Source organism: Equus przewalskii, chromosome 17, assembly GCF_037783145.1.
Source record: "Equus przewalskii isolate Varuska chromosome 17, EquPr2, whole genome shotgun sequence".
Classification (NCBI taxonomy): domain Eukaryota; kingdom Metazoa; phylum Chordata; class Mammalia; order Perissodactyla; family Equidae; genus Equus; species Equus przewalskii.
The window spans coordinates 46,558,734-46,586,012 of record NC_091847.1 but is presented as its reverse complement, the minus strand read 5'-3'; the positions used below and the strand labels follow the sequence as shown (position 1 = coordinate 46,586,012).

At 37.6% G+C, this 27,279-nt stretch overlaps 1 protein-coding gene across 1 annotated transcript in view; it reads right to left on the bottom strand.

Moving 5' to 3' along the window:
* Positions 1-1,283: 1,283 nt before the first annotated feature.
* LOC139076586 (uncharacterized) overlaps positions 1,284-27,279 on the bottom strand; it is a 183,465-nt gene continuing 157,469 nt past the window's right edge. The window contains exon 2 of the mRNA XM_070579464.1: positions 1,284-1,442. Within this exon, the coding sequence (XP_070435565.1) occupies positions 1,284-1,442 (159 nt within the window). The remainder of the gene's footprint in view (positions 1,443-27,279) is intronic.

The following is a 27,279-nucleotide window of genomic DNA, read 5'->3' as shown; positions in this document are numbered from 1 at the left end:
ATAAAGTTTAATCACAGGCCAGAAATATGTGAAGTAAATTCCTAAGACTGATACTAATCATATTAGGATATCAATTGGGCATATAAAAATGAATTGAAAATGAAAAATAGAGACTGAGATTCCAATTTACATGTATTTAGAAATTCATGCCCAGGTCCTCATTATCAAACTCCCCTTTATTCTCCCCACACCCACCTCCTATCGTAAATTACACACTTAAACCAATTGGAATCAGAATGAGCTAAATCATAAGTAAATGATCCAGAGGTTCAGTCTGTACTGTCATAGAGCATAGCTTCTTAAACTTTAATGTGCACATGGGTCATCTGAGGATCTTGTGAAAATGCAGGTTTTGATTGGGTAGGACTGGTGTGGGGCCCAACGTTCTGCATTTCTAATACGCTTCCAGGTGATGCTGATGCTCTGATTCACAGACAACACTTTGAATAGCAAAGTTTTAAAGCAGTGCATCATTTGTTTTCCCAAATTGTCAACTGTCTGTCATATTCCATAGACTATTCTGCATTGCTCATGTGGATTGGTAACCTGACAGTTGAATATATATATCAAATAATGTCCTACGAGTTGTACTAATTATAATCTTTAACAAACATTACGAACGCTTGGCTAAAAAAGAAAAATCCAGAAGGTAACTAACCAAAATGATAAATGATATCCATATTTTCCAATAAATTCTTTATATTTTGCACTTGTCATAGTTGAAAATTATATTAATAGTGTAATTTCTAACATATGAGCTATTAACGTTTTAATGACATTTGTAAAACATTAATCAAATTTATGAGGTTTTCCCCTAAATTATGATACTCTCATGTCACTTTTTATTCCAAATTCATTAAGCACATTTAGTTTAATTGTCTGAAAAGAGATGCTGAAGGCATTTTCAATTTTTTTTTTTTTTATTTTGCCACTGATAGTTACTTGTATTTTATCCTTTTATTATCCCAAAGACTGAGAGGAAAATATGTTTCCTTTCTTTTCACAAAAGGCAAAGTTAGATAATGGTCAAATGCATTGTTCCAAAACCCTAAGACTGAAAGTGCTTGCTGTACTGGTTTACAATTACTTAAAGTCTATTTTGTTTAGTTTTAAAAATTAAATATAATAGAGATAGGATTTAAATATACCTCTGTTTTTCCTGAATTGTGTTTCTTGAGCTATATTCTGTCATCTTTTTCCTTACTAATTTTAAAATAAAACCTTATTTATTAACCACTTATGTTGTACAATGTATGATCACAAGATCACATCAAAATATTATGCTAACCTTCAAAGATGTGGCTGTGACCACTTCCAGGTGACATCTTGTCAAAAGATGTTTCCTCGCCTTTCTTGTCTGAATCTTTCACAGAATCTTCGGACTGGCTCCCAGGGTGACTTTTAAATGTTGGTGAACACAAACTTCTCTCAATTTCCACTTCCTGTTAGAAGACATTAAAGGGACGAGTGTTAAAAGCTATCAGTGGGAAACAGATGTGGTTTTCAGGGGGTTTAGAGTCAGGAGTGAAAAAAGGAGGGGGTTTCTACGAGTGATGTTTTCCAATATGCTTCGGGTAAAATTTTGATAATTTAGCCAAGAACTGCAAACACATATCTGACACTTAGTTTACTTTTCTGCCACTAGTTCCACCTCTGAATTAGTTTTTCTTTCATGTGGCTTTTTTTGCCCTCATGAAAGAGAGAAAGTGGAAATAAGGGTCACAACACAACATAATATATGTTAATAGATGCAACTTCCTAATGCCTGAGAAATGTCCATGAGGGATTTCAAAAAATAGCAATATATCAACATTATATGCTTAAGACAGAAGAAAATGAGTTTTTTCTTAATGTCATGCTCACCCTATAATGATAATCTTAGTAATTATAGAGCTTTCAAATTATGAACCCATTCAGCCACCATGCAGTAAGTACAGTTTGGCAATTCATAAAGATTGTGAAATTACTTCTTTGAGTTACTAATTCAAAATTGGAGAGATGAAAGTTTCCCAAAGGAAAAAAGTATAAAGGGTATTTAAAACCTAGGGAGTCTAGTGTTCCTTATTTAATTTAATTTATTTATGTATTTATGCTTTTTGGTGAGGAAGATTGCCCCTGAGCTAGCATCTGTTGCCAATCTTCCTTTTTGTTTTCTCCCCAAAGCCCCAGTACATAGTTGTATGTCCTAGTAGTAAGTCGTTCTAGTTCTTCTATGTGAGATGCCACCACAGCATGGCTTGATGAGCCATGGGTAGTTCCACACCCAGGATCTGAATCAGCAAACCCTTGGCCACTGAAGTAGAGTGCACAAACTTAACCACTCGGCCATGGGGCTGGCCCCTGGTGTTCCTTATTTTATAGGTTGAGTAATATAATCTAATAAAACAAACCAAGTCAATCAGCCTAATTATTTTGAATAAAAAAGTATAAAAAGTAAGTAAATGAGCCAAAACAGCTTGACAGGCAAGTGTATTTTTTTTTTTTTGAGGAAGTTTAGCCTTGAGCTAACTACGGCCAATCTCCTCTTTTTGCTGAGGAAGACTGGCCCTGAGCTAACATCCATGCTCATCTTCCTCTACTTTATACGTGGGATGCCTACCACAGCATGGTTTTTGCCAAGTGGTGCCATGTCCAAACCTGGGATCTGAATGGGCAAACCCAGGGCCACTGAGAAGCAGAACATGCGAACTTAAATGCTGCACCGCTGGGCCGGCCCCGCAAAAGTGTAATTTTTGAAAAAAAATATCAAGTGATATGTTGGAAATATTTTCAATAGCTATTCATAAGTTTTAGATTTTTGTACATAAGGCTGTATTTTCTAAACAACAGCCATTCAAATGATGTGATGAATTGCTTTTCACTTTTGTTGCATTTTAAATGCACTGGCATTCGTGAGTCAAGTTTGAGAGATAACTAAAAACTCTAAGACATTTCTTAGAGTAGGTACATTTTCTATGTCTATGATATATTTGTAAAAGTCAAAGATCTTGGAAAAATAATCTCAGTATGTTTGTGTTTTCTAATTTTCACATCCATTTATATATATGTATATTTATATATACACATACTATAGATATGTATAATACTATATATATATAATTAGAAAATATTGGTATGTTTTTAATCACCTCATCTTTAAATACCTCCCAAGTATATGATATATACTATCTTCATTATTGTGACATTTAACTGGAACTAAAAATATTTATAGGAGAAAAACAGAGGAAAAGAAGTTTCCATTTTTTCAGGGCATTGGTTTGACATTTGTGCTTCCAACTATCAAAAATCAAAAGCCCAAATGTTCATAACAGTAATGGTGTTTTATGTTGTTGAAACACAATGCCACACATGCCATGGCACGTGGGCCTGAGCTCCTTAGCAAGTGCATGAGCATAGCATCCTCGCCGCCGTTCATTCTGGTGTCCTCTCCCACTGTCATGTAAAGTGCCTGCTATGAAATTGGTACAGTATGTTTGTTTTTGTTTCAGCAATTTAATCCAACTCCTATCATTGGCAAAAATAAAATAAGATAAATAAAGAGAAAATGAAGATGTCTACAAAGTAGTGATTCTTGTTCAGAAAATTTTTGTTTTGACAAAGGTGGGATGTTGAACATGGTCCGTGGACTCAGTTGATGATGTGAAAGGATCATCTCTCTCTTTCATATAGAAACATGGAAATGGGATTTGTGAAATTGTTTAAGCAAATATTTCAGCCATGATGACATAAATTTATGCTATACTGGTATTTTCAACTTTGAATTCACAAATATCAAGAGTGCATCATATACTGAAGCAGGAAGAGACCCCACAAGCAGTCCACATATGAATGTAGTAGATCTGTTTCCAAGCCTCCATCACCAGATCCAAGTCATTCTGCAGCAAGTTCCTCAGCACCCTGGCAAGTGGTAAGAGGGGCTTGGGTAGAGATGTAAAAGAACTCCTAAGATGAGGGTGAAATGCACTATCTCTAATCAAAGCAGTGATCTGCTTTAATCTCTTTTAATCTATTTTATGCACTGTGTATCTACAAAAGATTTACTTTGAGTCAAAACCTACAGGTTTAAACAAATGCACAAAACACCAGTTCAGAGGGAAAAAAATGCAGTACTTAATGATGAGAAACTTGGATTCATGCTCTCCCTTCACTACTTATTAGGGGCGGGGCCTTGCTCAGGTCACTTGATATATTGGGACTAAGTTTTCTCACATGTTATGTGAGGATATTTAGTAATCAAACATCTAACAGTCAACAACCAACCCTTTGTAGTGCAATTTTATTCGAAATAAAAGAAAACAAAATAAAGAAATGTTATTCATCTTTTGTAGCTTCCAGTCTAATGAGGGAGACAAAGAGTAATAAAATACATAAATCAACGTAAATATGCAACTATGTACAGATCAGGAAAAGAGATACATAAATTCTAAATGTCTAAAATGGAGCAATTAACCTTGAGAGGGAGATCATGCAAAGATCCCCTGGGGAAAAAACTTCAGTTGATATTTGAAGGATAAATAGGGCTTAACTAAGTGAAGGAGTTTCCAGGTGGAAAGAACACACATGTGCAAATGCTGTGGGTGTGGAGTAAGCACAGTGGATTGAAACCTGTCTAGACCAGGGAGACTGAGAGAGAATATGGTGTTGGATGACTTGCAGAGGTAGATATAAGCTGGATTGCAAAGGACCTAGAAGGCCATGTTAACTATTATGGCCTTAGCCAGATGGCATGTTACTGAAGAATTTTAAGCAAGTGTGTATGTGTGCACATGACAGAAACATGTCTGCAGTGTGTAAAGCTCAGTCTATCTCCAGAGTGGGTTTTCTCAACCTTGACATCATTGACATTTTGAACTAGATAATTCTTTGTTGTAGGGGGCATAGGCTGTGCATTGTAGGATGTTTAGCAGCATTCCACATTTCTACCCACTAGACTCCAGTAGCACTCCCCTGAGTCATGACAATCAAAAGTGTGTTCATATATTGCAAAATCTCCTATAGGAAGCAAAGTCACCCTTGATTGAGAGCCACTGGTCTAGAGTAGGCCAGACTGAAGGATGGTTAAAATATACATGAAAAGATCAGTTAGGAGCCTATGGCAGTAATCCAGGCAAGTGATGACCATCTTGGACTAAGGGTGATAATGGAGACAGAGAGACGTGAACTAAGTTGAAAGCTATTTAGGATGTCGAACTGACAAGACTGGGTAATGGATTAAATCTGAGCTTTGAGAGAGAGAAAAGTTCATTTTTCTTTCTGGAATACACAACTAAATGGATTGTGGCACCATTTAATAACATCAGAGCACTAGAAAGAGGCTAATTTAGGAGAAAAGATAGATTATGAGTTGGACACAAGATGTCCAAAAGGCAGTTGAATGTGTAGCCCTGGAGCCAGAGGAGAAGTCCTAACTGAACAAGTACTTCGTGAGTCATCTGCCTCTAAGCGGTAATTCAAATAGTGGATGTGGTGAACTTGCTTCAAGTGTAAAGAGGAACATTTTTTCAGAACCATGCCTTGAAAAATGCTGACATTTAGTATTATGGCAGAGGAGTTAAAGCAGACAAGAAGGAGGAAGAAAATCAGGAGTGAAAAATATCTTTAACAATATTGAACTCTTACTAAGCTTATAAATAGATAAGGACTTAACTATATCCTTTGAATTTAGCAACATGGATATAAATGATCGAACAAAACTGTTTCAGTGGAAGTAAAAATGTTGGAAGGGCGATTTAAGTGGGTGAATAATTGATTGGAAGATAGTGAATGTAGATAACATCTGGAATAGTTTACTGTTAAAGTGGAGGGGAGAAATAGACCAGTAATTTGAGAAACATGTTTTGTTTAGTTTCATTTTAAAGAGAGAGACTGGTATATGTTGAAAAACCAATTGGAAGGATTTAGTAAGATAGAGAAGTTGGCTGTACAGAAGACAGAAAGAAAAATCAATGATGTAAAATTGCTGACAGGGGCAAGAAGATGGAACCCAAAGCACAGATAGAAATATAACCCAAAGATAGGAGAACATAAAGCATTCCTGTTGTCACTGAGGGGAAGGAAGGTGAAATTAATGTAGACAGAGATGATTTGTATGCTTGGTAGCTTAAAGATAAGTACATCCTAGTTTTAAAATCATCCATTTTGTCTGTTAGGATGTGAGATCTGATGAAAGTGGGAGGAGTACTTGAACAGAATGAAGAAAGTTTCATTTCATTGCTGTGAGGAATGGAGAAGTGAGATGGGCAGACAGATGATCATGGCTAATGAAGCATTGGGAGCCCATTTGAGGTGAGTAATATTAAATTTACAGGGCCTACCAATAGACCTTGCTGAGTGACTTTGTCTCAAAATTCTCTGGAGTTCTACTTCAGGCAATGAGAAAGGAGATAGGTGAGTTCAGCCAGGTGGAAGTTTTGTGAGGAAACCATAAAAAGGAAATGTAGGTTGCAGGGGAGCCTAAGGGGTGGGAGAGGACTGATACAAGGGAATTAGGTTACTGTTAAGAGAACTAAGAGAGTGATTGAAATGATAAACGCTATGGAATCTAAATGGATTAAAAGGGAAAAAAGTAAAGGAAGGGGAGATTAGAAGACAGAAAAAGGATCAAGAGACTGGGATCCTGGTGAGTTTAAAGAACCCTTGTACTATGAGTACTTGGCAAAGCAAATTGAAAAGAGAGGTAAACGAGATGCTTGCTTTGGTGATTTGGGAAGCAGAACAGTCACAATTGCTAGGATGCGGTTGTGATCATGAAAATAGAAGCAAAGGGGAGTATAGGAGAAAGTTGTCAAAGGAACTCAAAGGCTCTGATGGTGTCTCAGGATAAGAGAAGGACCGGGAAGGCAGAGAGAGACTGTTAAGTGTCAACATCCCTGGTAAACGAGGGAACCTTAATTGAAAGGTAATAAATAAGAGTGATGAAGAGGGACAGGGGATACATTTTGATTGGCATGAGCCTCAAATGAGCAGGGTTTTTAACAAGAAAGTAGAAGAGGAGTGGTCAGAAAGAACAATGGCCTCAAAGTACATGCGTGTGTCTTCAGGAGAGATCCATGTTTCTGTTAAGGCAAGAAGGTAGGGGAAGCACTTAGAGACCTCGAAGGTAGAAAGGAAGTTGCTGATTACAGAGAGGTAATTCCAGAAGCACGGGTGGAAGTGCTAGCTTAAATAATATCTAAATAAATAAAATCTCTCCATACTGTCTACAATCTTTTCAGCTTTAAGACACCTTGAAACCAGGAAAACAATGGAAAATAGGGGAAACAAGCTTAAAAGAGAATAAGATAATTTTTCTTTGTTATTTATGAACATTATTTTCTTTCACATAATGTGTAATTGTAATCTTAGAAGATAAATACTTTTAAAAATATGAGACTGGAAAATGCCAACCTTTAATCACCATCAAACATCTACTTCACAAGAGATCATGGGGTTGTATAGGATTACCTAAAATGGTCAGAACATCATAGCAGGCATTTCGAAACAAAGTGGTCTGCTTTATCACTTTATGTCTTTTCCTCTCAGTATGGCTCCATGAGTGAAGAGGTCACTGAGGTGGGAGAGGGGAGAAGATGAGCATGGACTAATAAAATGACAATGTTTGAAATTGCCTATGTTTAAAATGCTGAACTAGCTCATGTACATTCCCACACTCAGTGGGTTCTTGCCTTTAGGGAAATAAAAATATTGAAAAGGGCAAACATAGGGAGTTTTCTGCCAACATAAAAAGAAGGACAAAAAGAAAGGGAAATTATCAAAATATAAGAGACAGGAGAAAAAAATCCCCTTACAATGAATTCTGTGGTAGAGAGGGAAAAGGAGAGCTCCAATCATAGCTTGAACAATTCGTGAATGAGCAATTCTCTTGCTCATTCATGCCTTTGAAGTTTTCTAATCCCTTTTACCAACCTGTCTCCTGGAAGGTTTGACCTCCTGCTCTGTGTAATAAAACTCTCGCTTCCCTCATAACGCAACTCAGTGCAGCTCCTCCATTAAAGCCCCCTTCAATGATTTCATTCTACACTCATCTTTCATTCATTCAAAATAGTTTTGAACATTTCACACATTTCAAAGCCAGCCCTGGTAGTTTAGTGGTTAAGATTTGGCGCTCTCACTGCCTAGGCCCAGGATTCACTTCCTGGTCAGGGAACCACGCCACCCATCTGTCGGTTGTCACACTGTGGCGCTGCATGCTGTTGTGATGCTGAAAGCTGTGCTACTGGTATTTCAAATACAAGCAGGGTCACCCATAGTGGACAGGTCTCCGTGGAGCTTCCAGACTAAGGCAGGCTAAGAAGGACCTGGCCACCCATTTCTGAAAAAATTGGCCATGGAAACCTTATGAACAGCAACGGAGCATTGTCTGATATAGCGTTGGAGACAAGAGGATGGTGCAAAAAGACTAGGCAGGGTTCTCCTCACTAGGAGTCAGAATCAACTCGAGAGCACTAACAACAGCTAGATGTGCTTCAAGGTTCTAGGCACTGCAAATACAAAGATGATTAAGATGCAAGTTGGCTCCTCAAGAAGCACATAGTCTACTGGCAGAGAAAGAGACATGAACTGAGCCTTATAACACAAAAAGGAGTGTGTAACAACAAGGAAATGTAGGCATCCTCGAGACACAGAGAGAGGATTGCTGGAAGGTGTGATCAAAGAAAGCTTCCTGAAGAAGGTTATGTCAGAGCTGAATCACGGGCTGGAACCGAACTCCAGGGTAACAGGAATCCTTGAAAGAGAATTAAATAGGGGTGACAAGATTAGATTTGTACTTTGGATAGAAATATCTGTCAGCTACATGAAAAATATATAAGAATAGGATAAGTTGGCAACATCTTACGATAGTAAGTTTAATAACAACTTTATTAAAATTTCCAATTGACAGACACAACAAGCCTACAATAGGATAGTGAGTGGGGGAGTATAGAGCATATTAAAAAATATTTAGGCATAAAATTAGTAATTTATAGGATAAAAGTAGTGGAAAAGTTAAAGAAGTCTAGCATAACTCATAGATATTCTAATGTGGATGGCTCTATGAAATTAATAAAACAGGATGAACCTCTTCCCCAAACCAATCAGTGCCTCAGCGAGGTGAAGTTCAAGTTCAGGTTCCCTTCAGGACCCGCCACAAAGAGTGAGGTGATCTAGGAGGGATCCTGGGAGATCAAGCATATGCCAAACCCTTAGTTTTGAGAAAATACTACTCTGGATGGGAGCCATAGGGTGTCTCCTACAAACATATACTCCTGTGTTTCTCCCAATACATTTCACACATGAAAGCGAAACCGAACTTTCCCATGAAAATATCGATGAAGAACAACAGAATTATCCTGCTTTAAAAATGATGCCTGGGTTTCATTTCTGAAGGGCTGGGAGATACAGCCTCCTCAATGAATTAAGTTTTTGACATGTTGAATATGAGTTTCTACGAGACATCCACATGACGATATCCAGGAGGCAGCTAGATTTTTCAAAAGAGAAGTCTGTGCTGGAGTGAAAGATTTAGGACTCATTAGCAAGAAGGTGATAGTTACAACAGTAAAAGTCCATTAATTTGCCTAATTAGAGCATGCAGAATAAGTGCAAGTGGCTGAGAAAAGAAGCTCACTGGCATTTAAGGGAACAGGCAAAGGAAGATCATCTGGGGAAGGCAGTGGAGAAGGAACAGTCGGAAGCAGGGCCACTGCCAGTCCATTCGGTGCCATTGTGAGAATAAGTATAAAGGTACCTCGTCCTCAAGACACTTTACTTCATCTCTCAGAAAGTTGTCATAATAGACTGATTTTGTTAGACCAGAACAAGTTACTGCCACCTGCTGGAGAGTTGTCATAATAGATATACTCCTCTACCTGGTTTTTGATGTGCACCTCCTTCCCTCAAATGTGTGACCTTGAGCAGCTTACAACCTGCACAACTATATGTGGCTGCCAGAAGCAGCCAAGGAAAAGTGAAAGCCATGAAAGCCAAGGATGTAGGGCATTTTGAATGCAGCAAGGAGTTTAGAGAAAAATATCCCCTGCTTTGGGCAATTAGGAGGTAAGCTAGGTAAAAACTGTTCTGATAGAAGAGAGTTGGTTTAGGAAGGACTGATAATGAGGAGAAAAAGACAAGGATATAAATTGCTATCCTAATCCTGAAGAATTTTAATTCCAATAGTAATAATAATAACAACAATAGCTAGAAGGTATTGAACATTCGTTATGTATCAGGCACTGTTTTAAGCACTTCACATATATTACACTCATGTAATTGTCATTTCAACTCTATGAGAAGGTGCTATTACCCCCATGTTAAAGTTGATGAAACTGAGGCTCATAGGAGGAGATGTTCAAGGGCACAGATACAGAAGGTGAGCCTGATATGGAGATGTGTAGGGAATCGGAAGACCACTGCTTTGAGCCTTGATGCTCTTTCCCATCTCTGAGGGGAACTCCTGATGAGTTCTGTGAGGAGAGGCAGAGGATAGTTTTCCCAAAAGACTCAATTTGGATTCAGAAGGCCAGAGTTCAATGTCCACGCTCTTCCATTTAATAATGAAGTTACCTTGGCTAACTCTTAACGTCCCTGAGCCTCAGGTTCCTCATCAGAAAAAGGAAGACAGCTATTGCCTACTCTAATTATTTTTACAGTAGTTTTGTAAAGATTGTTCCAAAGCGGCAACAGTATCCTTTATTGACATGCTCACGTGCAATGTCAACTTCCACTCTTCTGTTAAGAAGCTCTATTTCTCTACTTCTTTGAGTCAGGGTAGGCCTTATGGTAGCTTCTCCCCGTGAATATGGCAGGTGTGCTTACCACTGAGACTAATGTGGCATAAGAGGTCCTGGAGAATGAGATGGGAGAGGGAGAGAGAGAGAGAGATCACAAGCAGCACACAGTGCTCAGATATGCGAGTGAATAAGCCTTGAAGCTTCTGGCCAAGTCTCTTAGAATGCTCACGTTTTTGGACACTCACTTTCAGAAACCCTCACTAAGCTTGGAGAAGCTCAAGGCTCTTGGAGAGATCATTCACAGGTGCTATAGCCCCAGATGATTTGTCAGGAGACAGGATCAGTGTGTGCGGTGTGTGTGAGCCATCATGGGTGCTTAGTCCTGTAGTCTTCAGAGAACTAGAGCCCTAGGCCACATCAGACTGAAACCGCACGAAAGAATTCGAGCAAGAACTGCCAAGCTGAGTCAAGTCAATACACAGAACCATGAGAGATGAAAATAAATTGCATTAAGTCGCCAAAGTTTAGAAGTGGTTTGTTACACAGTAACAAATAACCAGAAAATATTATCCTCACATACTACATACCCTAACGTTCAGCATCTGTGGCCCTCATTTTTCAACTCAGTAGAAAGAAAACTGGAGAAAAGAAATGCTCCTTAAAAAAATTATAAAGGCTTGGGGCTGGCTTGATGGCACAGCGGTTAAGTTCACACATTCCACTTCGTCAGCCCGGGGTTTGCCTGTTAGGATCCCGGGTGCAGACATGGCACTGCTTGGCAAGCCATGCTGTGGCAGGCGTCCCACATATAAAGTAGAGGAAGATGGGCATGGATGTTAGCTCAGGGCCAGTCTTCCTCAGCAAAAAGAGGAGGATTGGCAGCAGTTAGCTCAGGGCTAATCTTCCTCAAAAAAAATAAAAAGTTATAAAGGTCAGCATTTCTTGAAGATTACTTTATGCCAAGCACTCTGCAGGCATCCTTTTTATTTAATACTTTTAACAATACTATGGGGTAGTTACCTCTGTTTTACGGTGAAGAAACTAAGGTTAGAGAGCTTAAATAACTTAAGAAACTTGCCCAAGGCCACACAGAAGAAAGAGAGGCCTAGGTCTCAATGCTGGTCTGATTCTAAGCCGATATTTTTTAATTGTTCCAACAGCCTATCTCCCTAGTGTAATTTATTTATCAATCCTAGAAACTGAAGTAATATGGGTTAGGATGTGAGGACAGATGAAATATTACCTCCTTAACAGCATAAACATGTCTTATTCCTCCTTATACTTCTCATCACATTATGCCTTATGCACTGTAGGCATCTGATAAATGTTGAGCTGAATTTTTAAAAGTTCATGTCATTTTACATCCACACAGCACTCAGGAACAGAAGCAAAAAAATAATAGACAAATGTAATAATTAGATGGGGAAATCATGATTGTCACAAGATTAGCACACTCTACTGTACACATCACTCAAGAAGGGCCAAAAGAAACCATGTGGCTTGCTCTCTCATTTAACCACATTTGATAGAGAATTTTGATGTTGGGTTTATCTGCTGGGTTAACTGGGCTGCCTGATTTCCCAGTAACTTCTCAGTAATTTGGCATTTAGAACCTTCTAATATGGCTCCACCAGGTCCCACCAGCCTGTGCTGGGCCATCCCTCTGGCTGTTCTCAAAGGGACTGTACTTGGTGTTTCCTGAATCATCTCTGCTCTTTCTGCTTCTCCATCTGTATTCAGACATGTTTGTCTAAAGAACACTCTCCCCCATGCCCCTACTTGCCATATTTTTCTATAGAAATTCCACCTGTCTTTTCACCTGAGGTTCAAGTGCCACTTACTTTACGAAGCTTTCCGCTAATACCACACGCAGCTAAAAGCAGTCCCTCCCGCATCAGAATTCCTCCAGTATCCGTAGCCTTTTGATGCTTTTTTTCATTTTGCTGTGTACTCTAGTCATTTTCGACACATCTTGTTTCCCTCATTACACTGTCACCTCATTAAGGACATGCTTTATTCATCTTTATAACCCACATGGAATCTAACACTTGAACATTGCAGATACTTACTAAATGTTTGTTGAATGGACTCAAATAATTTTTGAATTTTATATTCACATAAAGCATTCATAAGAAAACACAATCTAAAAATGTCCAAAGATGGTGAAGACATGTCTCATAAAGTGAAAAGGACAGACATAAAGAAAACAGGCTAACTCCCTTGGGGAGAGAAGGGAAAACAAAATTTATACTCTCTGCATGACAAAGCAAAACTTTACTGCAAATGCTTTTTAAATGTTCCTTTAGATAGAACTTAGCATCTAAAATGCAAAAGAAGTTTATCATTATTTTTAAAACTTAAAAAAAAATCCATGATACATGAGAGAAACAATGAGTACTAAAATTATTGTCTATAAGCAAGAAAATATGCATTTTTTAAAGTACTATAAAACAATCTTCTTTTTCTTAAATGGCTCATCAGCTCTCACGGTATTTCTATTACTCCTTCCAGAATGGTTTTAAATGTTAAATAACAAAATAGAAGCTACCATTTTCGAGGGAAGAGAATGCATCAGTAATTTTTATGATTTTCAAATTGGTTTTATCCATCCTTATTGACTGTACAGACGTAAAATCAATACCACACATGTCACTCCTGTAGGTGCTCTTTCTCAGGTGGTTCTTCAGTCTCCTGTTCCACCCTTGTGTACTCAGATTGCACATCCAGCCACGTTAATTAATTCATTTCACTTTACAGGCTGAACTGTGTGCCCGCCCTTAATTCACAGTTTGAAGCCCTAATTTCCAGTACCTAGAATGTGACTGTATTTGGAGATAGGGCCTTTAAAGAAATGGTTAAGTTAAAATGAAGCTACTAAGGTGTGCCTCAACCCAATTTGACTTGTGTCCTTATAAGAAGAGGGAATTCGGACACACAAAGAGATACCAGGGGTGCACAGGCACAGAGGGATGACCACGTGAAGAGGCAGCAAGAGGGCAGCCGTCTGCAAGCCAAGGAGAGATGCCTCAGAGAAAACCAACCCTGCTCGCACGTTGATCTTGGACTTCCAGTCTCCAGAGCGGTCAGAAAATGAATTTCTGTTGTTTAAGCCACCCAGTCTGTGGTATTTTATTACTGCAACCCTAAAAACTAATACACTACACTTAGACCTGGGGAATGAATGATGTAACTGGTCACTGAATACATCTATTAAAGCAAATAAGTTCCTCAGCAGCTTTGAAAACAACAGATTTATTTAATTAGTTGTGTGTCTACAGCTAGCCAGATAACTCCTTACTAACTACAACTGATTCCGCATCACCCTTGTTGGAGAAATTTAACAGAACAACTATTAAAGTAGTTGTGACTCACAATTGTTGAATGTATATTCACCTCACCATGTTTATTCTGCATTGGGTGTAAGGCTCACACGTGGTACAAAAGGCATGTGGGCCCCAGGCAAAAGGTTTCCCAGTTGTTTTATAACCTCCTGATCAAAGCGAGATACATTCTTGAAATGCTGAATTTTTCAGATATGCTCCCACTGCCTCTGCTTGCATTCCAGTCAATTTTATTAAGTTGTGACAGATTTTTAGATCCTCAGGTGAAAGGAATGCAAGCCCTATCTAGCCCTTGACAAGCCAGTACAAATTAAGGCACAAAGTCCCATAGAATTCCCTGGTATAAAGACCCAAAGCAAAAATTTATAAATACATAAGTAGCATTGACCCTCAAGGTCATTCTACATTTTATTTTATGTTATACTTAATTTCTTTTCATTTAATTCTATATTCACCACTTAAGGCCATTCATCACATTGACTTTAGTTCCAGAATGATATAAAGACATTCGGAATTTATCACTCTGGTGTATTATCCCTAAGCCTGAGATGTGCACTGAAATTCTCCCCAACATTTCTTCTTCAGAATTTCTGAAGTGGATGCTATGGTCCTCAGGAACAAGGGTCTCTCTCCTCCATCTCTCACCTTTCCTTTTTAGTGCCCCATATAGTGTAGGAATGGAGAAGAAAGGCATGCATTGTGAAATGCTTTCAATCAAGATAAAAGGCTTTTGAGTTTCTGTAGATTGTCTAATGTGATGCACCTATCTATCCTTACTATATTGTCAAAGAATTGGATAGGTCTATTTATTCAAAAAGGGGCCTTTCACTCCTAAATGCAGCTAGCGGGCAGTCATGTGGCTGCAGGACTCACAAGAGCTCAGCCAGAGACCTCAGGTCTCCCTGTAGGCAGAGCATCCTTTCACATGATGCTCACTGGTACCTGAGCTGCGCCAGAGAGGCCAGGGAGCCTGGACATCCAAGCCAACACTGTCACACAAACTATACTTCTGAGGCTAAAAACAATGTCACAATTAACTGTGGGTAGGCTTTCAAACTTTCTGACGCCTGTTATCTTATTTCTCTGCAGAATGAACCTGTTCCTCCTTGTTTCTCACAGAATGTGCAAATGTGTATAAGACAATTCAGCACATGTTTACCTTCTGGGTGCAAAACATCCTACTGTACCCTATACAGTTAATCAGAAGTTATTTTCCCCATTTTTAGGTGGAGGATATTAAACATAGAGATGCTACAATTATAGTCCTTGTTCATATCCCATTTTTGGTTGGGTCTAAAATTAAGACTTTTATGTCTCAACTTTTTAAAGGAAATATTCCACATATGCATGTGCATCATTACTTAATATTCTTGGAAGAAAGACTCTTCAGGGAGAGGAAATGCTGATTCACGTCTCATGTACATGTTTCCTAATTTCTTTAAATTAACTGATCTCATTTAGAAGCTTGGCATTACGTGATTATTTTGCTATTTGCTACTGACCTAAGAGAAAGAACATTGCTAAACTGAAAGAGGTGTATTTCCTAATTCACTGAAGTTCTCCATGTGCAAAAATAAAACATGTTGCTATTTGAGCTTTGAGTGGCAGAACATATCATTATGTCTCTTTGTTTCCCACCTCCTTAGAGACCTTGTTCATTTGACTTGCTGTGTGCCCTAGAAAGCCCGTGACATTTTATGCTCAGGGAGAACTGAACACAAATTCCCCATGAGATGCAGATTTTTACTGCTATGTACCCTTATTTTCATGCTGGCATCACATTTAGGCAGTTAATTTTCCATATAAAGCAGAAATAATGCCTTCTTTCCCTTCTCAGTCAAGAATAAAATTCTGCAACTTGCCCTAGTCACTCTCATTTTCTTAAATAGGGCCCTAAAGTATTTTATGATTATCTTTATTAGTTGGAGACTATATGTAGGCTTGAAATAATTCTAATGAAAAGAAAACTTCTATTAAAATATTCTAACTAGTTTCAATTGACCATATTACTGGCAATGGAAAATTCCCTAAATGGCTAAACCTTTTAAAGCTAATCTGCTTTAACAGATTTTAAAACTGATGTGCCATTTGAGATTCAAGTGTTAGCGTGCAAAGCATTTTCTTTTCCTATTCTTACGTTCGTTTGTTATTTCATTTCCCCTTAACTTTTTGAAAATGAGACAACCTAATGATATTCCCTAGAGTTGCATGAATGAGTTAAAAAGAAATTTCTATATTCAAACTATTACACAAAAAATATGCAAAAGAATAAAGTGAAAAATGTGTATTTGTGTGGATGGTGGTCTAAGAATGCGCAGAGTGAATCAGTTATGTTTACCTCAGGAACACAAGGGTTTCGACAGGTAGAACATTCGCGTAATTGTGTTGAGTTGGGGTGACATCATGGAAAATGGCTGAAAGCTAGTCAGACCTGGGTTTAAATGCCAACAACACCACTTTCCAACTTAGTGAACTTCAGAGAATTACTTCACTTCCATAAGCTTTCATTTCTTCATCTGTAAAATTATGATAATATTGCTCACTTTGGGCGAATACTAAATATGGCATTTAGTAGAGTAGGCATTCAACACCTGGTAGCTCCTCCATAGATATTTCAATACGTAATTTTAACAATCATCAATGAAATGCTAAGAAGGAAACCAAGTTTTCCAAAGTCAAAGAGACACTTAAGAGAAGAGTTCTCAAGGGGTGTATTTGATTTCTGGCTGTGAACTCTCTTCTAGACACTAAATTGAATATTCAGGAAAAATGTGATCCTCATAATGTATTAATATTTATATTCGTGGCCTAATTATGCCATGTTGAGATTTTGTGAAGAAAAGAGCCTGAGATAGATGCTCTTACGAAGTTTCTGGCTGTCCGTGTTTTATAGAAGGTAGATTCTTCTAATTATCAAAAAAAGATGAGCTTTTATCTTTATCTCTTATGAGCTATGGGAACTTAGATGTATCTTAAATTCTCTGGAACTCTTTTTCTTTACCATAAATTGAGGACAACAATAATTCAGACCTGCTGTAGTGAGAATTAGAATAATTACTTAAAACAATGCCTATAAAATGTCTCACACACCTCTGAGGCCGGCTGCTCTCATTCCAAGTTAGAATTGTCCTGAATCAAGAGATAGAAATATTGAGACTCATTGAGGGTGTTGCACACTTTAACACAGTTATTTGCTCTTCCTGGGGAATATAACACTCAACACCACGGAGGAACAGATGGCAGAGAAAGCTTGCTCAAGGCTTTTCCTCCTTGGGGACTGTGCTCTCTGCTAGAAATAACAATGTGGAGCTCTAGGAAGCCAGATATGGCCCCTGAGAGAAGAAGCTCATGGAGTGGCACTGAAGAAATGCAGAAAAGACCTCATCTTTTCTGAAGCTTTTCCCGAGAGAGTTCCCATTTCTGTATTACGGGACTACAGATGGTCAAAAAATGTCAAGCGAAATCAGTCCCACAGCGACTGAGGTAAATCCTTGGAAAGGCTCAGTGAAAAGTGGAAAGCACACTAGCGCTCAATGATTTCTCATCTCTTAGAGACTCATTTTATAAATCCCCATGAACAACGCAACAAGCTATTTTAAATATAGGAGCACAGAAGGGGAGGATCTAAGTGGACTATCCACACAACATCTTTACAATGCTGAAAGGGAAAAGAGTGCTCTTACAAGCCAATTAGATGAGCACTTTGCATGCATGACAGACTGATGTTTAACATTTACAGCAATGAGGGAGAGAAGCAGAAACAAAATTGTGCTATAAATAAACTGCTGAACTTTAGCATGTGCCATATTAAGAAATTTTCAATCTTCTTAACTCTGAAACTGTGTGCTTTGAATTGTAATTATTTTGTAGCCTTTGGAACAGTTGTGGGTGTCATAAGCATAGCCTATTCATTCATTCAGCAAACATTATTGAGCACCCATCAAATGCCAGAAATTTGGCCAAATACTGAAATTTTACAAAGATGAACAGTCAAGAGCTTGTCCTTCAAGAGCTCTCAATCTGGTCGAAGCACCCACAGGCTGCTGCAACGGTTCTCAGAGGTGGAGAGTCCTGAGATTGTGCTCAAGTACTGAACTTTGCAAGTGAGACACACACATTCCCACTTTGCTCTGTTTCCTGCTGATCCCTATAGTATTTTATTCTTGTTTCTCTGCATTTCAAAGCATTAGCCTAATTGAGAAAGGGGTGCAAGTCCAACCGCTTCAGTAGAAAACCACGAGTTTACTTAGGAGAAGTTGTCATTCTTATGACTACCGTGTGTCATGTGCACTTAGCAGTTAGGACCCGGAGACTACTCAGTCTCACATCAAAGATCTGAAACAGTCATTTGTCAGTGGACATTTTGCCCTCAAAACTGGCTATTGTTTAAGAAATCACATTTGTAAATGGAGAACACCTAAGAAACTAAATTAAAGAGGGTGAATTTAACAACTAAAATTCTATGAAGACCATTAAATTTACCTTAAAATGTTGTTTCTGCCCATGCACATAAGGAAACTGAAAAGAAAGAGAAGCGAATCTATTCAACTCAATTAAAATATTATTCCATTTCAAAGAAATTGTATCTGCTTTCTCATTGAGTTTTCACAACTAGATGAAGTGGAAAAGGCAGTATATTTTTCTTCCAAATCTATGAACTTGCATCTACAGTCCACCTTGCTCCTTTTCCACAGACCAAGGAGGTACCCTGCTTTTCGCTAAGGCTGTTTCTCTCACCTGTGCCTCTATTACCTCGTCTTCTGCTAGGGTTTTCATCTCTGCCTGTTGCTGGGGCCCCACTCTGCCTTAACTAAGCTGGAATCACTCAGTGTGGGGCCAGGGTTTAAGTACATCTTAGGACTTTTCCAGGAGATTCAAATTTGCAGCCAGCGTGAGAACACTGCCATCCTGTCTTTTTAGGTACCTTACTCTAAGGTTATCCTGTGTCTCTAATATTGCTTGTCAGAAAAATTATCTATAACTTGAAAATAAGGCCAAAATGGTTGGTGGTATATTTCGATATTATATTGGCGTTAAGGCCACATAATGATTGCCTTGGGGAAGGTAATTAATTCACCTCTTATGTTCATTACTGATCAAAATTCCAAAGTCCAAAACTTAGAGAAGACATCTTAAAGTGTATATCTTTGTCCAATAGAAATGCAAATAATTTCTGCCTGGTAGAACTGATAACCTCAGTGATTTACGGTCTGTTGGACATGAAAGAGTTTTATATATAACCCAGTGATTATATCCAAACATATCTTTGTTAGATTGCCTACAAATCTTAGCTTCTCAAATGCTGCAGGAACAGGTCATAATATCACACTGCTTCTTTCATTAATTGAGTTATATAAAATCTTTGACTTTATATTTTCACTTGTCTGTTATAGTTTTACCTTTTTGAAAATTATATTTTAAATACTTGTAACTTCTCCCCAGTTTTTAGGTTCTTCCCCCAAACATTCCAAGATGCCAATGTTTATCTAATGTCAAAAATAAAATAACAAAAACAAAATCCTCTCCTGATTTCCTTTCAGGAGCTCCCTATTTTACTCCTCCTCTTCAAAAACCCTTGAAAGAATTGTCTACTGCCACCTACCTCCACTTCATTACTTCTCACTTGCTCCTCAACCCATGCCAGTCCAGCTTCTGCTTCCACTGATTGACTGCGTTGATCTTACCATGAGGAGAATCGCATCAGTATCCTCCTTGCTGCTTAAATCAATGGACATGTCTCAGTCTTTAACTCATTTAACACTCTAGGCTCCTTCTTTCCCTTGAAATCATCTTCTTCTTTGGGCTTTTATGACACCACACTCTCTTGATTTTCCTTCTATCTCTCTGACCCTCTTTACCTGATTTCTCTCTTGTTCTGTCATAGTCCTTCTCTCTCTCCCTCCATATATATATGTGTATATATACACATGTGTATATGTGTATATATACACACACACACATATTTTCTAGGTAATCTCATCTTCATGACTTCCATCTATATATTTATAACTCTCTACAGACCTTGCAGACATCAGAAGGATAAGAAAGAAATGCCAGGTGTTCGTCTCTCCACACATAATAGTTTGGATGAAAGAGACCAATTCTTTGAGATGCACTAAACATGAAAACTCACCCAATATGAAGCAGATAATTTTCATAACTCCATAACTATTAAGGAAACATCAAAATAATAACCCACAAAAGGAATATTGATAAATTAGACTACAGCAATAGTAAAACCTTTTGCTCAGCTAAAGACCTTCTTAAGAGGGTGAAAAGACAAGCAACAAATTGAGAGAAAGAATTTGGAAATCACATAATCACATATACATCAAGTGCTTGGTATCCAGAATATACAAAGAGCTTTCAAAACTCAACAGCAAAAACAAAATAAAACAAAGGAAAATTCAATTAAAAAGTGGGCAAAATCATGAAAAGACATTTCACCTCAGAAGATATGCCGCAGATGGTAATAAGCACATGAAAATATGTCCAACATCATCAGCCATCAGAGAAATGCCAACTAAAACCCGATAAGATATCATACCTATCAGAATGGCTAAAATAAAAATAGTGACAACACCAAAAATGCTGGCGAGGGTGTGGAGAAACTGGATCATTTATACGTTGTTGATGGGAATGTAAAATGGTTACAGGCACTCTCAAAAACAGTTTGGCAGTTCTTTAAAAAGCTACATATGAAACTTCCATATAACCCAGCAATTGCACTTTTGGACATTTATGTATCCTAGAAAAATTAAAATTCATGTTCACACAAAAACCGGTACGTGGACATTCATAGCCTTATTTGTAATAGCCCAAAACTGAAATCAACACACGTCTTTCACTGGGCGAGCGGTTAAATGAACTGGTGCATCCATATCACGGAATACTTTTCAGCAACAAAAAGAAACAAACTGTTTACACATATATTCAATAACCTGAATGGGTCACCAGAGAATTATGCTGAATAATTCTAAAAAGCCAGTTCTAAAAGGTTACAAACTGCATGATTCCATTAATAGGACATTCTTGAAATGAGAAAATTACAGAAATGGAGAAGAGATCAGTGGTCGCCAAGGGTTCAGGAAGTAGTAGGGCCGGGATGGAAGAGTGTGACTGCCAAAGGGAACAGGAAGGCTCTGTGTGGTGATGGAAATATTCTGTATCTTGTTTCAATATGAATATCCTGGTTGTGATATTGTATTAGAGTTTTGCAAGATGTTACCATTGTGGGAAGCTGGGTAGAGGGTGCACAAAATCTCTATTATTTCTTACAACTATGATTATCTCAAAATAAAGCTTGACTAAAAAAACTAACTAACTCATTTGGTAATTAGTCATTAATCACAAGTAAATTTTGCTACTCAAATATACTAATTCAACACAATTCATAGACCAACTTAGCAGAAAAATTTTTTTGAGGAACTTGGTTTTACTTTTGGTAAACATTTATATTGGATGATTTCATCATCTGGACTAGTGGCTCAGATGACCTAAAGGACAGATAAAGAATAGGGATAATTGAAAGTTATTATACATAGGTATTGTGAGTGATCAAGAAAGCAAATTGAAAGTCGCTTGGATGATATCAATCCATCCTGTCTATTGCTGTGGGTCAACTGATTGGATTCCTCCATATGTCTAACACTACGAATGATGGCAAAACTCAATTTCATGTGGGAAGAAATAAAATAAGCAGCATTAAAATAAAGCTACAAAAATACAATATTTACCCAGAGGTTATTTAGCTGGCAACTACAACTACTAAGAATTCAGACAGGTACATAAAAACAAGTCAATATTTCTAAGAAAAGTCACTAAGTTCATACAGTAAAGCACAGGCATTTGGTTTAGGTCATTACTTTATTCATTTAATTTTAGTTCAGAAAAAAATTTTAAATTGCTTGGCTATTTTATGTATTAGAAGTAGAAAATTAGAATCTGTGAGAGTATATAAATGTAAATTGAGAATATTCTGCATGAGTAGTGGTTATTTGGGGGGGAGAAGGAATTAAACTGTTTTGTAGGGTTGGTGAAAGTGTGAAGGGGAATTTATAATTTTTATTCTATATGCATTTGTATTTTTGAACTTTTCCCCCGTATGCATTTCTTTTTTTATTAACTTTAAAAAAGAATTAAATGGAAAATAAAAATAGAACATGAAAAATACTCAGATAAATTCTTTTGCAAAAAGTAAGATGATTATACCAACCAAATAAAAATACTAAAAGCTTTCATGAGAAAAACAAAGAGGATAAAAGACAATAATTTCCTTTTCAGGAGAATTAATCACAGAAGAGCATCAACTCATATCAAATGGTGTGCTGGTAGCTTAGTTTTTGCTTTCCTACAAAACCCAAGTGAACTCTTTGTAAGAGGAATTCTAAAGGAACCCCGACAATAACTAGAACGTGCAAGGATTCGCTGGGAGTGTCAGTTGACTTCTTTTTCCAACAGGGGGAATACAGATTAGGGCAGAAAACAATTGCTGGTGCTGGTAACAATGCAGTAACTTAGAGTCTGGTGGTAAGAGTAGCTACATTTAAAATTAGCTGCAGTTTGGCCTTGGCATTTTCCAATATTTTTTTTCTATAAAGTGAAGTCATAAGCAAGAGTTTTACAAAGCTGGGCAAGAACATAGCTAATATTTGACTCCATTTAGCTAAAGTGTTTTCTGACAGATGAATTTCTGTATTTCCTTAGGTATAACTACTTTATGAAAGGTTTCTGTAGAACCAAAATATAGAGAGTAATCTGTTTTTCTAGTCTGTAATAACATCTGGTCAAATAACAGCTTTCCTGTAGCCTAGAGCCTTGCTGTAATATTCGCTAAGTCTGTTTGCTGACTTTGGACAACATAAGTTCCTGGAAGCAATGGTGAGTTCCTCAATTGCAAGATTTGTTGGAAAAGTCTTGTTAGGTAAAAAATGGAGAAAGATTTTATTGTGCAAATCCAGAAGAAGCCAATCTGAAAGGGCGACGACAACAACAAGCTAAATCAAGATCTGTTTGTGATAGACCATTACCCCGTTCACATATCATAGCCAATGATTTTCAATTTGGAGAAGAAAAAAGCCAGCTCTCTGAGAACTGTGCCAAATTAGGATACAATCTTTCTTTGAAAGTAATAATAACAAAAAGTTAATCTGATAGATTGAGTAGGCAAAATTCAAAAGGGTTTATTCTTTTTATTTAGAGGAATTAATCTTTTCTCTGATAAGCTAGTTACATAAAAACTATATTTTAATAAAATGGCCCAAGAAATAAAGAATAAGACCTGAATCTCAAAAGGAAAAATTTGGTTTCATTTGGAAAACAAATAGTGATAGAACAAAAAAATTGCTAGCAAGAAAGTCAGCTATATCCTGTAAAGAGACAGGGAGTCAGGAATAACTGACACTGTGAACTAACACTGCGTTCAAGTGCAGAGGAGGTATGCATTGAAAACCGAAGTGATGCTCTCTTTAGCTTTCTGATCTTTCTGAACATGGTTCTTTTATGGAGATTAAAGGAGAGAATACGTTACAATTTTATTCTATCTAAATACTGTGGTATCATCACCATTTTAAATACTAGATTTACAACGAAACTCTTCATAGCAATATATCTAGCTTAATGATAAAGTGTAGTTTTCACACATAGCATGTTTTCAACCTTTAACTATAATTCTTAACTGTCTTAAAGCTATTTGCTTTTCTACAATGTTTACTTCTATGTTAAGCTGTTTATATGAAGGCCAATATGCATACTTTGCAGGGTTTTTTGACAGAAAGTGGTTCACATGTGGCCATGTGAAGGTATATAAACATGGCCAGTGAGAATAAATGAGCTTTAAAAGCCACAATTTCAAAGGATTTCTCTGCTTTGGGATTCTAATTATTTCATCCTAGCACCTCCACTTTGCAATGCCCCTCCATGTCTTTGGTTCGGATGACTCTGTTTCCACACTCTCTATTTTGCTCCCTATGAATTGATGTCCCAGCTAATCCAAATCAAGCAGTTATCAAAGTTCAATAAGCTTTCTAGAGGCAACTGCTTACTTCCCTACATGGGCAATTAAACCCTTCAGTTGAGACCACTAATCTGTACTAGGGCAACCTGGACACAGAGTGTGAAATTCGTCTTGGCCAGATAAGCATTCATTTTTAACATTCAGCAGTGCTGATACCACCACCTCTATTCCTCGAGCCCTGGAAGCACATTGACTTCTCTACTCCCCACCCTCCTTCCCAACAGTAACTCAAGATTAATAGGCAGCACATTATGGAGGCTAATAAACAGTTGTTGGAGGAAAGAATGAATGAATGCATTACATCCTATATAATCATATTTTGAGAAATCTTGAATTATGTTACTTCAATAATACTTTTGGATTGAAATTATCTTAAGCATTTCATTAAAATTTTGAATGGTCCAAAAGAGTTTATGAGTAGAAAGTAGGTCTCCCTTGCACCGCAGAACTCAGAAACTACTCTCTTAAATATTTTTCCACTCATAGTCAGGGCATATAAAAGTAAATATGTTCATACTCAAATAACTTTCCATTCTTTACAAATGAGATTATACTCTACATATAGCTCTGTACCTTAATTTTTATTTACCAGTAAATCTTGTAAATTATTTATAGCATCACATATAGATCATCTTGATCTTTTTAATGACTAGCTAGTATTCCAATTTATGAAATATATCATAATTTTTGAATTGTACTTTTAGATTTAGAATACAGGGAAGAAATGAGTAAGTCAAACATCAGTTTTGCAAAATTAGAAACTCAAAGTGTTCAATAGGTTTTTTTCTTAGTCTTCAAGTGACCTTGAGCATCTGGGTTAGGCTATCAGAAAAAAAAGAATAAAGAATAACAGTAAAAATAAAAAAGAAAGTAGAACAAAATGATTCGTTTTTATTTGAACCCCTAAGAAATAAACTTCTGTTGTATCTTCTCCTTAACTTATTTTTCTGGCAAGAATTGAGATATGTTTGGGGCCTTCTGGTGGCATAGCATGGGTTCTCATGCTCTGCTTCAGCAGCCTGGGACTTGCTTGTTCGGATCCTGGGCGTGGACCTACACACTGCTTATCAAGCCATGCTGTGGGAGGCATCCTACACATAAAGTAGAGGAAGATGGGCTCTATGTTAGCTCTGGGCCAATCTTCCTCAGCAAAAAGAGGAGGATTGGTGGCAGATGTTAGCTCAGGGCTGATCTTCTTCAAAAAAAAAAGAAAAGAAAAATGAGATGTGTTAAAACATGACTCTATCCAGGACTTGGGAGCAGGAAATTACTGATGATGGCAGGAGTAACGGAGGAGGCAGAGGTCTGAAGATCAAAGTAACACACACAGACCTGACAAGAAGGAGCTCTTTGATTTCATGTCAACCAGTATTTCCTGAGTGATTACTGCAAGCAAGATACTTACTAGCTTTTAATTTAGAAAGACAAATGACAATTCAGCACAACATATTCTCTGTCCCGGGTGAATGATTACAGATTGTAATTGCTAAAGGAGGCTGCTGGAAATATTAACACTACATGTAGCTCCCTTCTTGGGCCAAGGGTAAGAACTGTAGTGTTTAGTGGTCTGCCTCTATTATGGGAGTTTGGTGCTACTTAATGGGAGAGTGTCTCCTCAGGATAATAATCTAAACAGGCTAATACATCATATATGATTCAATAATTTTCATGCAACTGCTACATTATTTGTTGTTCATATAAATCCTGAGCTTTAGAGGTTTTATGCACCATGATAAAATAAGATTTTAAAAGTTCTAAAAAAGTGAATATCTCTCAAAAGACTTTTTACTAATTAACAATCCTAGCCATAACCAGAAGTCTTCGCACAATATTTCACAAGTTATATATATTCGTAAACAATAATGTCATATCTGATTTTACAATTTCGTTCTCCTATTTGGCAGTATGGTACAGTGGGAAAAGCATGGTTTGGGGGATCAGATAAGCCTGTGTTCATATCTTAATTCAACTATCACTGGTTATTTCTGCAATTTCTCTTGGTCTCAGGTCTTGGTGATATGAGGAGTAAATGAGATAATCTGTACAAAAGTTTTGTTGAGTTAAAAAAATAAAAGACACATATTGATATATATATTATGGTACATCAATTGTTTATTTAATATTATTCAATATATTAATTTATATTGCATTATAATAATTAATATAACTAATTATATATATTACATGATTATTTTCAAAAGTTTAAATTAAAAAAATTCTGGTAAAAGTTAAAACTAGGATACTATAGAATAAAGAAACATTTTTCACTTTTACAACTATTTGCACAAATATGTTTTGCTTTAACATCCATTGTACAATGATGTTATTATAAGAGATTCATAAAGCATTTAATTCTGGTTACTTTTTTAGGCACTATATGTATCAGTAGATTTTTTTTAAAGTTTGCTGCTATAGAGGAGTGACATCAGCATCACGGCAGAGTGAGCGCTTCCCTTAGTCTCTCCCACTTAAGATACAATGAAAAGGACAGTCACAAACCAACAGAGGACATTCATACAACACAATAGATGTCTGAAAGGTCCACGCAGCCATACATCTGAAGGTGGTGTTGCACCCACCCAGGAGGCAGTGGAAGGAGGTAAGGGGATCTCCTCTGCCTCTTACGTGGCAGCAATCTAGGGTGCTGGACCACTCATGGCAGCTGGCATGTGACTCTGAGAGGAGAAGGGGGAAAGGCAGCCCTCCAGGGGAATGCTTGCACTGTTGGAGATGCCACCCAGCTGTGGGAACACTCCACACCAAGGCAATCAAGCAATTGCAGGGATGTCCACACCAAGCCAAGCAGCCTAGGTGAACAGACAGCAAGTGCAGAGTTCGGGTAAACAGGATTGTGCATGTGAAAGAAAGCATCTCTCCCCCACCCCCACCTGGAACACAAGCACAGCTGGTTGGCCAGAGCAGGGGATTCCCACTCGAACACCTATGCATATGTCTGTAAAGCAGTGGCGGGGAGCAGGCAAACGCAGACGGGCCCTGTTGGCACAACTTCCAGTGGACAGGCATATCTGCCAGGGCTCAGAAACAGCAAAAGTCCACCCCATCAAATAGAATGAAGAAGTATATCAACATTCCAAATCAAAAGGAAAATGACAAGTACCCCGAAATTAATCCTGAAGTCACAGAAATTTACAATCTAAATGACAGAGAATTCAAAAGAGTTACCATAAGGAAACTCAGCAAGTTAGAATGAAAT